The 12,864-nt window shown below is 49.8% G+C and overlaps 1 protein-coding gene across 1 annotated transcript in view; it reads right to left on the reverse strand.

The window, feature by feature from the left end:
* Positions 1 to 12,430, reverse strand: part of LOC108631354 (homeotic protein proboscipedia) — a 28,373-nt gene extending 15,943 nt beyond the window's left edge. The window contains exon 1 of the mRNA XM_018035199.2: positions 10,983 to 12,430. Coding sequence (XP_017890688.1) covers positions 10,983 to 11,481 — 499 coding nt within the window. The 5' untranslated portion in view covers positions 11,482 to 12,430. The remainder of the gene's footprint in view (positions 1 to 10,982) is intronic.
* Positions 12,431 to 12,864: the final 434 nt, after the last annotated feature.

The raw sequence follows: 12,864 nt of genomic DNA on the forward strand, positions 1-12,864 counted from the left end.
TTTTCGCTAGCGTTAATAGTTAACGAGTAATTTGCAAAAAACTGTTTTTCCGTTTTTCGTCAATAACTCGTTAAATATTAATGCTAGCGAAAATTTTTTACATGGAAATTGTAGATCTCGTCGTCCTCTACAAGAAAGGTCTTATGCAATTTTCCCGTAAGTCCAATGGTTTGGGAGTTATTGACAAAAAACAAAAATTTCGAAGAAATTGAAGGGGTACCCCTTGGAAAAACTTCGGAAAAATCGAAAATTTTTTTTTGTTGTTTATTATTAGCAATATTTTTCCGACGTCTGATTTCTTTTTAAAAAATTCGTTTCTAAAGTGCATAAACTTTTGGGATTGACTGTATAGCCATTACATCCTTAACCGATCGAGTATCACGTCTTCATTATTTCGTAAGTGTCGGAACCTGCCATAGCTCGATTTCAACTTTCGAAAGCGATAAGACCTAAAATGAAATTTGATCTCGAGAACGATCCACGATTATCAGTAGAACGGCGTTACTAATAGAACGATACACTGCGAAAGGGGTATAGCGGCAAAACAAGGTTCGCGACATGGTTCATTAATCGCGTTACGCTGAATTATTGCGTTCGCCGTAATAAATCGACAGGGATCCTTTCGGGTGACTGTAGCAAAGAAAACCGGAGGCCTCGCTACTCGCTCTAAATACGAAGATCGACGTTTTACGTGCCGCGGCGATAAATTATCCAATATCGCGAGTTAACTTTAATTAGGCCTCGATCCACTCGAGAACCGCCGCGCGCTGTTATGAATCGCCTGGAATTTCTTAGTATTCTTTTTTAGCAATTAGACATCGCGTACGTTTAGTATTTATTTATGCTACGAACGATTGTCCCAAATTAATTTACGTATCTCTGCTGCCGGGAGTTTTTCCAAATTGCCGTTTCATTTACCATCTTCGATTCGAAATTCGTCGCGCTCTATTCTGACGTAGGTACTCGACGCGTCGCGCGTTCCAGGTTCCCGCTCACCCCTTCTCATCCTTTGGGTCGTATCAGAAAGTAGTAAGCGCCACTTGTTCGTCGAAATTACGGCCCCGATCGTAAGTCTTAAAACGTGACCGGATTCCCGACGACGGAAACTTCGCCGGCCGGATGGAGAGAGGAAAAAACGAGAAAAGAGAGGAAAAGGGGATACGGCGGACGCTGGCGAAGAAGGGCGGGAAAAGGGTGTCCGAGGTTGCAGTTAAATAAAATCGGGGAAAAATCTTCCCCCGAGGGCGCGAAGGGTCGTTTTTGGTTGGCGCGGCACGGAAGACACCGGCTCAGACGGCCGCCATGTGTATAATAATGTTAAAGAATGTTAAACGCGGCCGAGGGTTTTCCGAGGGCCGCATACATTAGTTGTTAACAATGCTATAAAGGACACTTGGCCCGTGTCTCTACGCGCCTCCGCGCAACCCCCCTCGACCGAACAGATTTACGACCGTTCCTTTCCGCGCCCGATTCTTATGTAACTCCGCCGCTTCTGGATCGCTTCGGTTATGAATGAAAATATTATTTAAACGGCCCGTTGTCCCCTTCGCAGTTTCCACGGGAGAATCCACTTTTCTCGGCACGATTTTCCTCCCAGCTCGACGATAATTATTTGTCGTTTACGTATCAACGACGAAAGTCGATGGAACAGAGGTTCGGTAAACAATTTCTGAAATAATCTTCTACTAAAAAAACTGACGAAGGCGCGGTTTCTCTGGTCTACGCGTAATTCCATTCCGCGGGCTAATTAGCCAGCTCGAAGTAAATTACGCGAGGCGTCGTTCCGTTCGTATTAAATGTGGAAAAAACTCGCGTCGAAGACGAGAAAGAGAAAGGTAGAGGGAGAGGGGGAGAGAGCGAGTGAGAGGGAACGAGAGTTGCATTACCGTAATAGATGTAATTCATCGTGACCACCGTTGACCACGCAGCATTTCCTAAGCAACCGCCTAATCCCCCTCCCGCTGCTCACCGCCGCAGCCGCACACGCGCTATAACTTATCACCCTTGTCAACTCGTGCAAGCTGCAACCCTTGTGATAATTGTTTAAACCGACCACTACTGGCCGCCACCCCTTTCAACCGGACCGAGGACGGTTTCGCCTCTGGCCGTCGTCGCGTCGTCGTCGTCGCGCGCGTTCGTGTAGAAACTTTATGTACTTGGAACCGAGCGCGTAGGTACCTACTTAATTACGATTAAATTACTCCCGTTAAAACCCGTGGAGAACTCCGAAAGCGAACGCGCGCTTCAGCCCGCGATAATAAATCGTCAAAAGGACGCGTGAGCGGTTTTCAAAATTCCAAAGTCACGGGTCACCTACCCGTTTCACGACTTCTATCTTCGTACAATCACTGTGTAAGAGCAGCGGATCCGAATCTCGGCTCGGACGCGACAAAGGAGAAAAAACGAAAATAGCACGAGTTAAATGTGGAAAGAAAAGGAGAAGAAGAAGAAGAAGAATGAGAGGGTGGCTCGACGTATCTCGCGCTCGTACTTGAAAACGAACGTGGAACGGGATGAATAGACTTTGGCAACGATCCAAAAAATATAGCAGAAACGGGAGCGATAGTAGAGAAAGAGAGAGTGTGAGCGAGTGAAAAAGGAGAGAAAGAAAACCTCTCGCGACGAGAGGAACGAGACAGGTCGCGGGAACGGTCGAAACGAAACGAGGCCGTCGCCGCGTGGTAGCGGGAAGCCTCGGAGGAGCGAGAACGCGATAGCGAGCAAATAATAGGGAAATGATTTGCTCCTTGTTAGATAAAAGGACACCGGCCGAGGGGGATCCCGCGAAAGAAAGAAATATTGCTCGGAATGAAAGGAAATGGGCGAGTTCGGGGGTGGGATTCTCGGGGTTCTTCGGCCCCCGGGGGAGGCAGTGGATCCCTTTTCCTTGTAACCGCTCTTTCCTCCATCGGGGGCTGCTGGGTCGTGCCAGGTCATCCGTGTACGCATATTCTGCTCGATTACCAGTTAAATAGCGCTCGTGTTTTCCACTTCTGATCGCTTTTCCATCTCTCATCCGGATTCTTTGCATCCGAGCTTAAGGAGTACCGCTTTACCAAATTCGTAATTTCATTTTCCGGTTCGCTGGACCGGATCCGGTGGTTTGACAACCGGTAACAACACGAGACATCGAGGATAGATACGATTTCGGGAATTTTTTCATCGCGTAGAAAAATGTTTTGAGACGACGAAAATATTTCCCCGTGAAGTTCGGCCAGAAGTGTTAGTCAAGAAAATGCGATGAAACCTCGATTTTCGTCCAGTCACGTTTCATCGTTTCGATACTGTGTCCCGTTTCCCGCTCCTTTATTCGGATTCGTTATTTCAGCATCGCGCCCGATGATATCGCAGCATTCGCCGTGATAATCGATAGCGAAGTGCTTACGTAATTACACAGACGTTTAACGTTCCTCGTTCTCCAGAAACTTTTACTAAGCTTCTCCAATTAAAGCTTCCGATTCGTTACGACATTCTCTGTGGTAACGTCGATTCCGAATTTACTCGACTTTTAATCGGTTTTCTAATTCAGTGGAATCTGTTTTAATTGCTGTCCAGGAAGAATCTGTCGATCGATCATGGCTTTGGAAAATGTTTCCCAGTGCGCATCGTTTGTACTTCGAAGAATTCTCCGGAGGCCGAACGAGTTTCGTGATACTCGAATTCGTGGAACGAGAATGAAAAAAGCGGACGAGAGCGTGAAACAGGGTGGAGGCGCGATTCCGGGAACGAGTCGAGCAAGGGTTGACCGTGGAGGGACGCGTGGGTGGAGGTCGAAGGATAGAGGGTATGCATGGCGTCGGAGAGTCCGGTAGCGATCATCAATCAGAAAGGCAGTCAGCCGTCGGTCGGTCGGTCGGCAGTGGCTGGTCAGCCGCGTCCAGCGCGTACCGCTGGAACGCTGTAGGTTACGAAGTTTCGCGCGAGGAACGCGTCTACCTACGAATCCGCGAGTCATGCTTCCACTACCGCAACCTCTGATAATCGATCGGAGCCGTGCCACCTAAAACGCTTTTTTCCCCGTCAACCTACGATGGACGAAGATCGCGTTTCGGGTGGTTTTCCGAATCCGAAATTCCATTTCCGCTTCGACTCGGTTTAGGATATCATTTCGGCAATGTTCCCATACGATCTCGTTTAAAAGGCAACGTCAGATTCTTTGGTCACTCCGACAAATCTTTTACGCTTCCGAATATTCGTGAGAAGCTTCTTTGCTCTTTTCACTATGTTACTGTTTCCTGTCCTCGCGATTCGTTCGGCATTTACAAAAGAAACTCCGACTATCGTCCGCGCGCAGCTCGGGCGACGAATCAAACGGACATCGCAGAGTGGTGGGTCCTTTTCAAAGCGGAGGCGGCCGAGAGAAAACGGGGCTTAACGCTTTTGATCGGTGAATGACTCGACGACTTTGCATTATGATGGCTAAACTGTTCGCTTAGTAGAAGAAGCGCGCGGTCGGCAACTTTTTATCGCGCTGTGAGGCCCGTCGCGTCGCGGGCAACAGGTTTTGCGCGATCCTCCCGGACGCGGTTTTGTCGTTTATTCTGCGCTGTGCGCACCCTCCAACGAAATCGTACGATCCCTGGAAAAATGTCTCCCCGACTGAAACGAAGTCGATAAAACGACTCCAAGATTTATCTCCCCCATCTCATATGTATACAATATATTTCGCGCTTTAAATGACGTATTCGGTTTGTTAGTCGTTCAGCAACTGGCATGATTCCAATCTCGGAGACGATGCCAATCTGTCATTTAAAGTCGACTCGGTAAACGTGTTTCAATTTATACGGATCAAAACTTTGCTACGAGGATCTTAACGTTGACGGTACGATTCTTTTCTCCTTTCAGTGACTAAAGAACGATGGACGATCGTTTCACCACAAAAATGCGAAGAACGTCTCTCGAATACGTTTCCAAGTAAAAACGATTGTCTAGTATCGGACGAGCGGCGAGAAATCGTCGAAATTCTCGATCTCCTCCAGAGAATCTCAGTTTTTCCGCGTCGGAGACATCGGCAGCGATATCAGTCCCGTTTCTTTTCGCCGTCGTACCTAGGAATCTTTCTCTTCTTACTTTTCTTATTGCCCCTTTCTCGCGAGTCCCGTTTTATATTAAAAATGAACTGTCGCCTCCAACGTACACACGGACGGGTATTTGACTGTAGCCGCGATTTCACTTGATAAATCGCGTTGCACGACTCCGCCGGTCATCTGAATTTCTAATGCATTATTTTGCTGTCCCCTTCCGCAATGCCGCTGTCGAATCGTTCGAGGGGCTGCGAGCAGAGGGTGGAGTTCGACGATCCACGCACGGCTAGTCGGTGTCGAACAGAGCGCGTGGCGATTTCTAAATTGAAAGATTCAATCGTTGGTAAAGATGACCGATTGATGTTGCGAAAAATCATCGAACTCTCGCTTTCGGTAATTAACATCCGCCGCGTTGCTAAGCAAACAATCAATAATTTGTTTCCATTGTCGCGAACCGAGTTTCGCGCGCGACGTCATCCAAACGCTCATCCATCACGGTTCTCGTCTCCCTTTTGCTTCGCCTACTCTCTTCTCCGCGTGTAGCCGCGTTACTCTCGGTCACTTTTTTTCATGGATACTTCGCGAAAACCTGCCAACGGTTAAACGTTTTATAAACAGTCCCGCGTTGGCAATTTATTAGCCAACCGAGGGTTGTGAACCAACCCTCGAAAATTATATTCGCGTCCCGTGCCTGTTGCCCCTTTGTTTCTTTAGATCTTAGTCGCGCGGTTCAAGTCGTAATTATTTTTTTTTCGCTTCACGGATACAATTTCGCACGAGCGTGTTTCGCTATTAAGTATTTTTCTCTTACGACGCAGGACGACGGTTTACGAAGCGATTCAACGATTTCGAACGGATAAAAACTCGATGCAACATCCTTTACTCCGCGAAAGTACAACTCGTACAACAGTTCGTGAAACCGTAATCGGTGAAATACAGCGAAAGCGTTCTAGGACCGACCACTATAATTACGAGAGAAACGTGGAACGATTCGGATCGAGTAGCGTTAATCCTAGGATTAAATTTCAGCGGATATAAACGAACTTCTTACGAGTAGTTGTCCTCGGGCCATTCTTATTTTCGTTTTACGAGAAATTAGGGGAACCGACCATAGAGTTTTATTCACCTCCGTTTCCTGGTTCACGGGACGAAAATACGGTCGCGTTCTCTTGGAACGTTTCCATGAAATTATTATTAAAGCCGACTATCGCGGTATGTCTCACTTTGCAGTTGGCCGCGGATTTGCATGCGCCCCGCGAGAAAGAAATTCGAGTACCCACCCCGAACGCGCGACGTTTCACCCTCGCGGAAACTACGAGCCAACCGCTCCATTAGTAGAGTAGATATACTCCTCCTGAGTTATTGCAATTGTTGCAACGTCGTCGATTCGCGTGGAGCACTCGTTTTCGAGAAGCGTTCGGATTCGGGAAACGTATCCGCGCGGCTATTATTTACATCTCCCTAGCACGGATCCCTTTCGATCAGATTTCCACTTTCCGGCGATTCATCGAACCCGTTCGAATTCATCAATCTTTCGACCGACGACGCGGTTGGCTGCCGAAACATTTTCATTCTCGTGCACGTTCGAAACCATCGGATCGTACGTATGTACCGCTAAACGAACGATAAAAGGAAGCACAGAACCGATGGGCGGTCGGAGGTCGCGCGACGAACTTCCAAAGCGGATGCGAAGGACACGATGGCTAGGGAGGGAAAGAGGGTGCTCGGAGCACCCCCGAGGCTTTTACGGCGGCCCATTTGGCGCAACAACGAGCGTGGAAAGTTCTTTTACCGCGGGGCCGTACCAGATTCCCCCGGGGACTCGAAATATGCACACGATTATGGAGTTCCGGATTATCAATTTGTTATGCCGTGTTTATTATTCCGACACCGAAACCGCAGATGCGGGGGTCCGGGTGTCGTTACACGGAATTCGTGATTTCTACGAACGTTTGCCAAGCGACGAGCGGATAACTGTTATCGTAAATTTCTTCTCGGGTATTTCTTACCCTTACCGAGCGTAACCTCCGGTGAAAAATAGCGATTTTTATCGAACGATCGTCTCGTTGATTCGCGAGGCTGCGTATCCCTGTAGCTAGTAAATAAATTATAACAGAACGGAATCCAAGTGACTCGTATCAGTTCCGACGGAACGTCGTTACGCTTCTGAAGATGAGCTCGTGAAAAAGTGGTGTCCCAATTTTAAGTAGGGATTAGGATAGCTGTTTTCACAAAGAAGAATACGTAAAGATATCTCTTTTCTCATGGGAGTCTGTGGAACTTTTCGATTCGAGTTTTGTACAGCAAAGAGAAGCTGATAAGAGGAGGCTCGTGGGGATTTACGTCGGAGAATTGAACTATCGTTCGATTTTATGACCGAACGAGTTCCCCGGCTCTTTAGTTTTTCCACGATTCAGCCACCCACGGTATTTCGAAATTCAGAACTGTCGAACCGCCCGACATATGTTCCCCTTCTTCAATTCGTTTACGCATCCGATACCTTACCAAGAATCCTACGCTCGAACGTATTAAAATTTATACACAGACATATCTTTTACATCTTTGACACGATGAACAGAGAATTTCTCTGCTTCAACGAAACTCACGTCGAACATTAAGTATCTTTCCGCGTCTTCGCCTGAAACTTAACAGAATTTGTATTATAGAAATTCAAACGATTCCTCCTTCGGGGTTTATCCCTCGGTTAAATACGACGTTCTACTTAAGAGCGGTTCTCCTTCGTTTTCTTTTCTCCTTTCGTCGAGCAAACGCAGCAGCGGCTTCTAAGGATCTCGCTGGCTGGGATTTCCTACGAGAGTTATCTCTAATTCGGCGTGGATTTACTTGCCAATGAATCTTTAAATTAGATGCTCTCCTCCCGTGCTTTTCTTCCTCGATCCAGACTTCTCTAATCGTTCAATCACCTTTATCGCGAAACCGACGGGAATCTCGTTCCGCTTTTCCGTTCCACCGAGTACCATTCAAGGTTCCTCTCGATTCTTCGTTCGACGTCGGATTACTGTTCTATGCTAAGATCGTTGTTAGTTTCTTCGAGCACTCGTCTCCCTTGTTTAAAGATACACCGTTGTGTACAATCTCCTTTCAATATCATCGATCAAACGTCGCGATTTTATGCAAAAAAATGCTTCGAGATTTCATCGACGAAGCGTCTAATTTCGCAGCTGCTAATTTAGCAGCCAGACACCGAGTCTTCGTCCGAAAATTTCAATTAGCAGCCACGCCGGGTGTACCCGTCCTCTCGAGGAACGTGTCCTCGTCTCGAGACGACAACCCTTCCGTCACCGTGCTCGCATCAAATTCCAATCTGTAACATCGACGCGTTCGTTTCCACGCTTCGGGCACTCCCCTGGAGGGGAAGAAGAAGAGAGAGAAGTCTGATTAGAGGAGTTATCGGGAAGGCGCGCGTAGAGGGGAAACTCGGAAGACGATGACGATGGTTTGCTCGGTAATTCTTGCCGTATCCACCACCGACACCGGCATCACGAGCACCGCCACCTTCGCCCAGCGTTCGCAAAAAAAGCCAAACGGATCCGTTGGTGTTTTTCACGACGGCTTGTTCGAGGCGTCTCATCAGTCACGCCGACAAACCGGAGGCGCCGCAGAGAAGACCTCTCCCTCTCCTTCGAAACGCCGATGTGTCAATTAATCCCCTGCATCCCTCCGGGATACGACTAGAGGCTAGAGGCTGGATTATCATTATCCTCCTTGCTATCTCCTTCCCTAGATGGAAGGTCCCACCCCGCTGCGAGACACCGCTATCTTCCTTCTTCGGAGACGTGAATGTTGTCTTCGCGGCGAGGACGAGGCGACGGGGAACGCGTCGTCGTCGTCGTCGTCGTCGCCGTCCCCTTTGCTAATTTACGATGCTTAATGCTGGCGCTGCTGCCGTATAATTGTACGCCGACCTCAAGGATTATCCGTGTTCGCTGGTTTTGAAAAATGCTTCTACGAGATTCGATGCAGTTACCGTTAAGGAGATACCGACGTGAAGAAAGTTTTTGTACGTATATCCTGGTTCTAATTAACGTCGTTTCACGCGAATCTAAATTAGAATTTTCCGCTTGTCGAGAACGTGATTTCGTGATTAACATGCTTGGAGACGGTGACAATGTTCTAACGAGAGAAAGTCTCCGAGAACAAACGGGGAAAGTACAAAATCTGTTGGAAACATCGAACGACCTATCTTCCGTTGCGTCGTCGTTCCATTCTCTTTTACTGCATTTTTACTCGAGATATCATGTTACGATGATCCTCGAAGACAAAAATGCTCGGTACAGCTCCGTCGAGCAAGATGGTCCGGATTGTCACGAGAGGGTTACCGGTCCGTCGATAAGGTCCGAGAAGAACGAAGGTACGAGAGGGTCGAAGGCAAAACGGGAGGAAGCGAGAGAGGATCGGAGTGGCAGAGAACGAGCCCCGGTGAGTTATGGCCGTCCCGACGCTCTCTCCCGTTGGCCCTGGGCTCAATTTACAGACGATTCCGCGTGTTACCGCCTGGCCAACGGCTGGTTAACCTTCCTGCCAAACGCTTAATCTTTTCGACGTGTCCTGCGACCGAATCGGCCCGCGACTTTCCACGGATAAACGGAGTACCCGACGCGACGCACGATGGCCCGTGTCTCGGTCCATAAACCACCGCCACGGCCGCACCGGCCACCCCTTTGATCGCCGGTGGTGGCGCGCCAACAGATTTATTGGTCCTCGATGGGACGACGATAGCCAACAAGTTGTTGGAAAATGGATACTCTGCCCTCTGTTTATTCGTGCATATAGATTCGTCATTTACAGACAGCTCGATGGCTGTTTTCTCTATTTTTCGTTTTGCAAATTGGAGAATTCGTTAAAAGGCATCGAAAACGGCAACCCTTCTTCGAGATCTAAATGCGAGATGAACGCGCTCTAGAGATCGTCATCGTTCAATTATCCCTGGCAAATGTTCGTTGACCAAGAAGCTAATGGATGTCAACCGAGACCGGAACGAAAGAAGTGGTAGTCTTTGCGGTTGGCCGAAGACACCGGATACCGAATTCTCCCAGGAAGACGATAATTCATCCTCGTTGAAAGGGTTTCGGCGCAGGCCCGCATGTGTTGCCCATCAGTCCGTCGATTGTCCGTCCGCGTGGGCCGATACGTCATAATTTGCCGACGACTGTTTACGGATGCTTGGGAAAACGCGCGGTTTTTCGCACGTGACGAGCACCGGATGTCGAAGGAAAAGGAGTGGTCGCGTACTGTCATTAGCCGTCGGGGAACGGACACCCCGTGGCGAACCACAACGCGTCGCACAGGGGTAATTTACGCGTTAATCGATTCGTCTTCCGTCCGAGCTTCGAATTGTTGGATGATTTTATTGCCGCAAATTCGCATCTATACCATATATCAATCGCGATAAAGTTCGATCATCTTTTGCAAAACAAACTGCGTATCAATAAGGCGTAAGAGTTTGTTATTTTAATTTAACTTTGATCTACATTTCTATCCTGGCTTGTTTCTTCCTTGTAGAAGTTAAGAATAATCGGGGCGCTTTGCGAGCTGCAAACGGGGCGATATCTGTATCCATTAAAGCACCGTGAAAGGGTTGTAAAACCATGCGGAGCGGGGACGATAATTGTCCGTGGATACGGGGCGAACTCTTCGAGCCAGCTTTAATTGACTCGAACGAATCCCCGAATCGTCCTACCGAGACTCTGGGTAATTGATAACACGACTCGTACGACGAAGAGTAATCACGTTTCTCGACTTACGAACAGGATGGCTCTTGGATAGATTCATTTATCTCTCGCTAACGAACAGACATATCAATTTGGAACTACTTCGTACTACGATTCGTACGATCGATTTTAAAGTTCGAAATCTTTGTCATCGATCGAACAGTCTTGTCCGATGAGCGTATTGAGTAGGCTCGTTCCTTCGCGTTGTTCGCTTGATTCGACTCACCTTGTTGATTGCTCTTCCTTGTAGTCTTCTTCTCCTTCATCCACGGGTATTCGGGTACGTTCACGGATGGATCCGGGACTCCGTGAGGGTCCATCATCGCGTGGTACCCGGGATGATGAGACCCGGGGCTGATGGATCCTCCGGTTCCCGGCGAGTGTTGAAGACTCGCGTCGCCGGTGAGTTGCGGTAACGCGGTCATAAACTCGGCCATAGACGGTTGGCTGTTGATGAAGCCGGTCTCCGCGGTGCCGCAAGTCGGGTCCATGGCTGGATGATGGGTCCCGTGCGGGGGCAGCCCGGCCGGGGCGCCTGCCCCCGCGGCCACCGTGGCCAGCCAGAAGCCACCCCCTCCGTCGTTCGCCAGGACGGGTGTCGTCGGCCTCGTCTTCACGCTCGCGACCTTCTCGCCCGCGTGGATCAACGTCTCCAAGACGCGTTCTGCGGAAACGCCTAAACGCTTCGATGGATTCTCGCGGTCGGCTCGTTGGTTGCCGCGCATCGACCGAACGCGACGGCCGTGATCCAACTTATCGGAGAATCCGATGAATTCTGTCGTTTCTCACGCATGGAACGAGTAGAAACGATTCTTGGCGTTCGACTGTCTGTACTGATCGAATAGAATGCGTACGATCATACGATGAACTTTTTATAGTCCAGAGGCGAACGAATTCAATCAAGTCGACGGTGACATCCCAAACGCCCGGAAGTTACACCTCGAATTTTACACTATAGTTCTTGGATACACCACGAGTCATAGTCGTCACTTTCTACGAAAATTTTCGCGAGGTGCACGGAACGGAGACTAATCTTCGGGACCCTGTTCGAACCAGCGAGAGCGGCTGGTCCCGCTTCGCGCATTCACCTGGTCATCTCGAAAAAGGTCGGAGCACTGGAGTTCACCAAAGAAACACGATCCCGGGGCTGGCACAAAACACTTTTCACGAGAGATCGATGGAATCGCCGAGATCGACGGATCGCGCACCGCTACCGCGTACTCCGCTACTAGAAACGTGTCCCAATCGGCCGGAACCCAAGCTGACAGGCTAGCTGGCTGGCTGGCTGGCTGGCAGGCTGGCTGGCTGGCTGGCTGGCCAGGCGATCGCGATTGTACGCTCTCGGCGAGCTGCAATGTTGGAGGAGGAGAAGGAAAGAGGCGGAGGTGGTACACGAGAAGGGCGAAGCCGAAGAGGCGAGGCAACTATCACGAAGAGAAACCGCGTGACGAAGAGGGCAAAGGAGAACGCGAGGTGGAAAGGGAAGCACAGGATTCGGCTCCGATGGTGGCGGAAACAGGGTACACAGAAAGGAAAGTCGTCTCTCTCTTTCTCTCTCTCTCTCCTCGTGTCGGTGACTTCTGCTCGAGCACCCTGACGAATTCCACGTAGATCGCGGCGCCGCCGGTCTTTTTCGCTCGCTCCGATGTTCCCAGTGCCGTATCTCTGTTGTCACTACCGTCTCGTTTCCTTGCGATGGAAGCAGCAGCGAATAGGGGGCTCTCGGTTGGAGCGTCGGGGTTCGCCGCGGCGCTCGGCGTCGATTCTCTTTCTCTCTCCTCTCTCCTCGGTCTCTGGTCACGGTTGCGGGAGGATCACGTGATCGAGAGTTAGTGGTACGAGTCGACCAATGGGACGACGGTATCGCGACGGTGGAGGCACGTCCCTCCGGCGTCGTAGGCGGACCAAGGTCGGTCGCGGCGCGTCTCGCGATCCAAGGGGCACGGGAACCCGGACGGGACGGGTCGGGGCACGGACGCGATGAAACTCTCTTCGGTTCGGAGCCGCTCGCCGAGGCGCTCGAGTGCGCTCGCACGACTCTCTCGACCTCGGCCCGCCACGAGGCTCGACGAGGCAGACTTGGGCGTTCATGGGTGCCGGCGCAGATG

Source organism: Ceratina calcarata, unplaced genomic scaffold (assembly GCF_001652005.2).
Source record: "Ceratina calcarata isolate Rehan_Ccalc_2016 unplaced genomic scaffold, ASM165200v1 scaffold88.2, whole genome shotgun sequence".
Taxonomy (NCBI): Eukaryota; Metazoa; Arthropoda; class Insecta; order Hymenoptera; family Apidae; genus Ceratina; species Ceratina calcarata.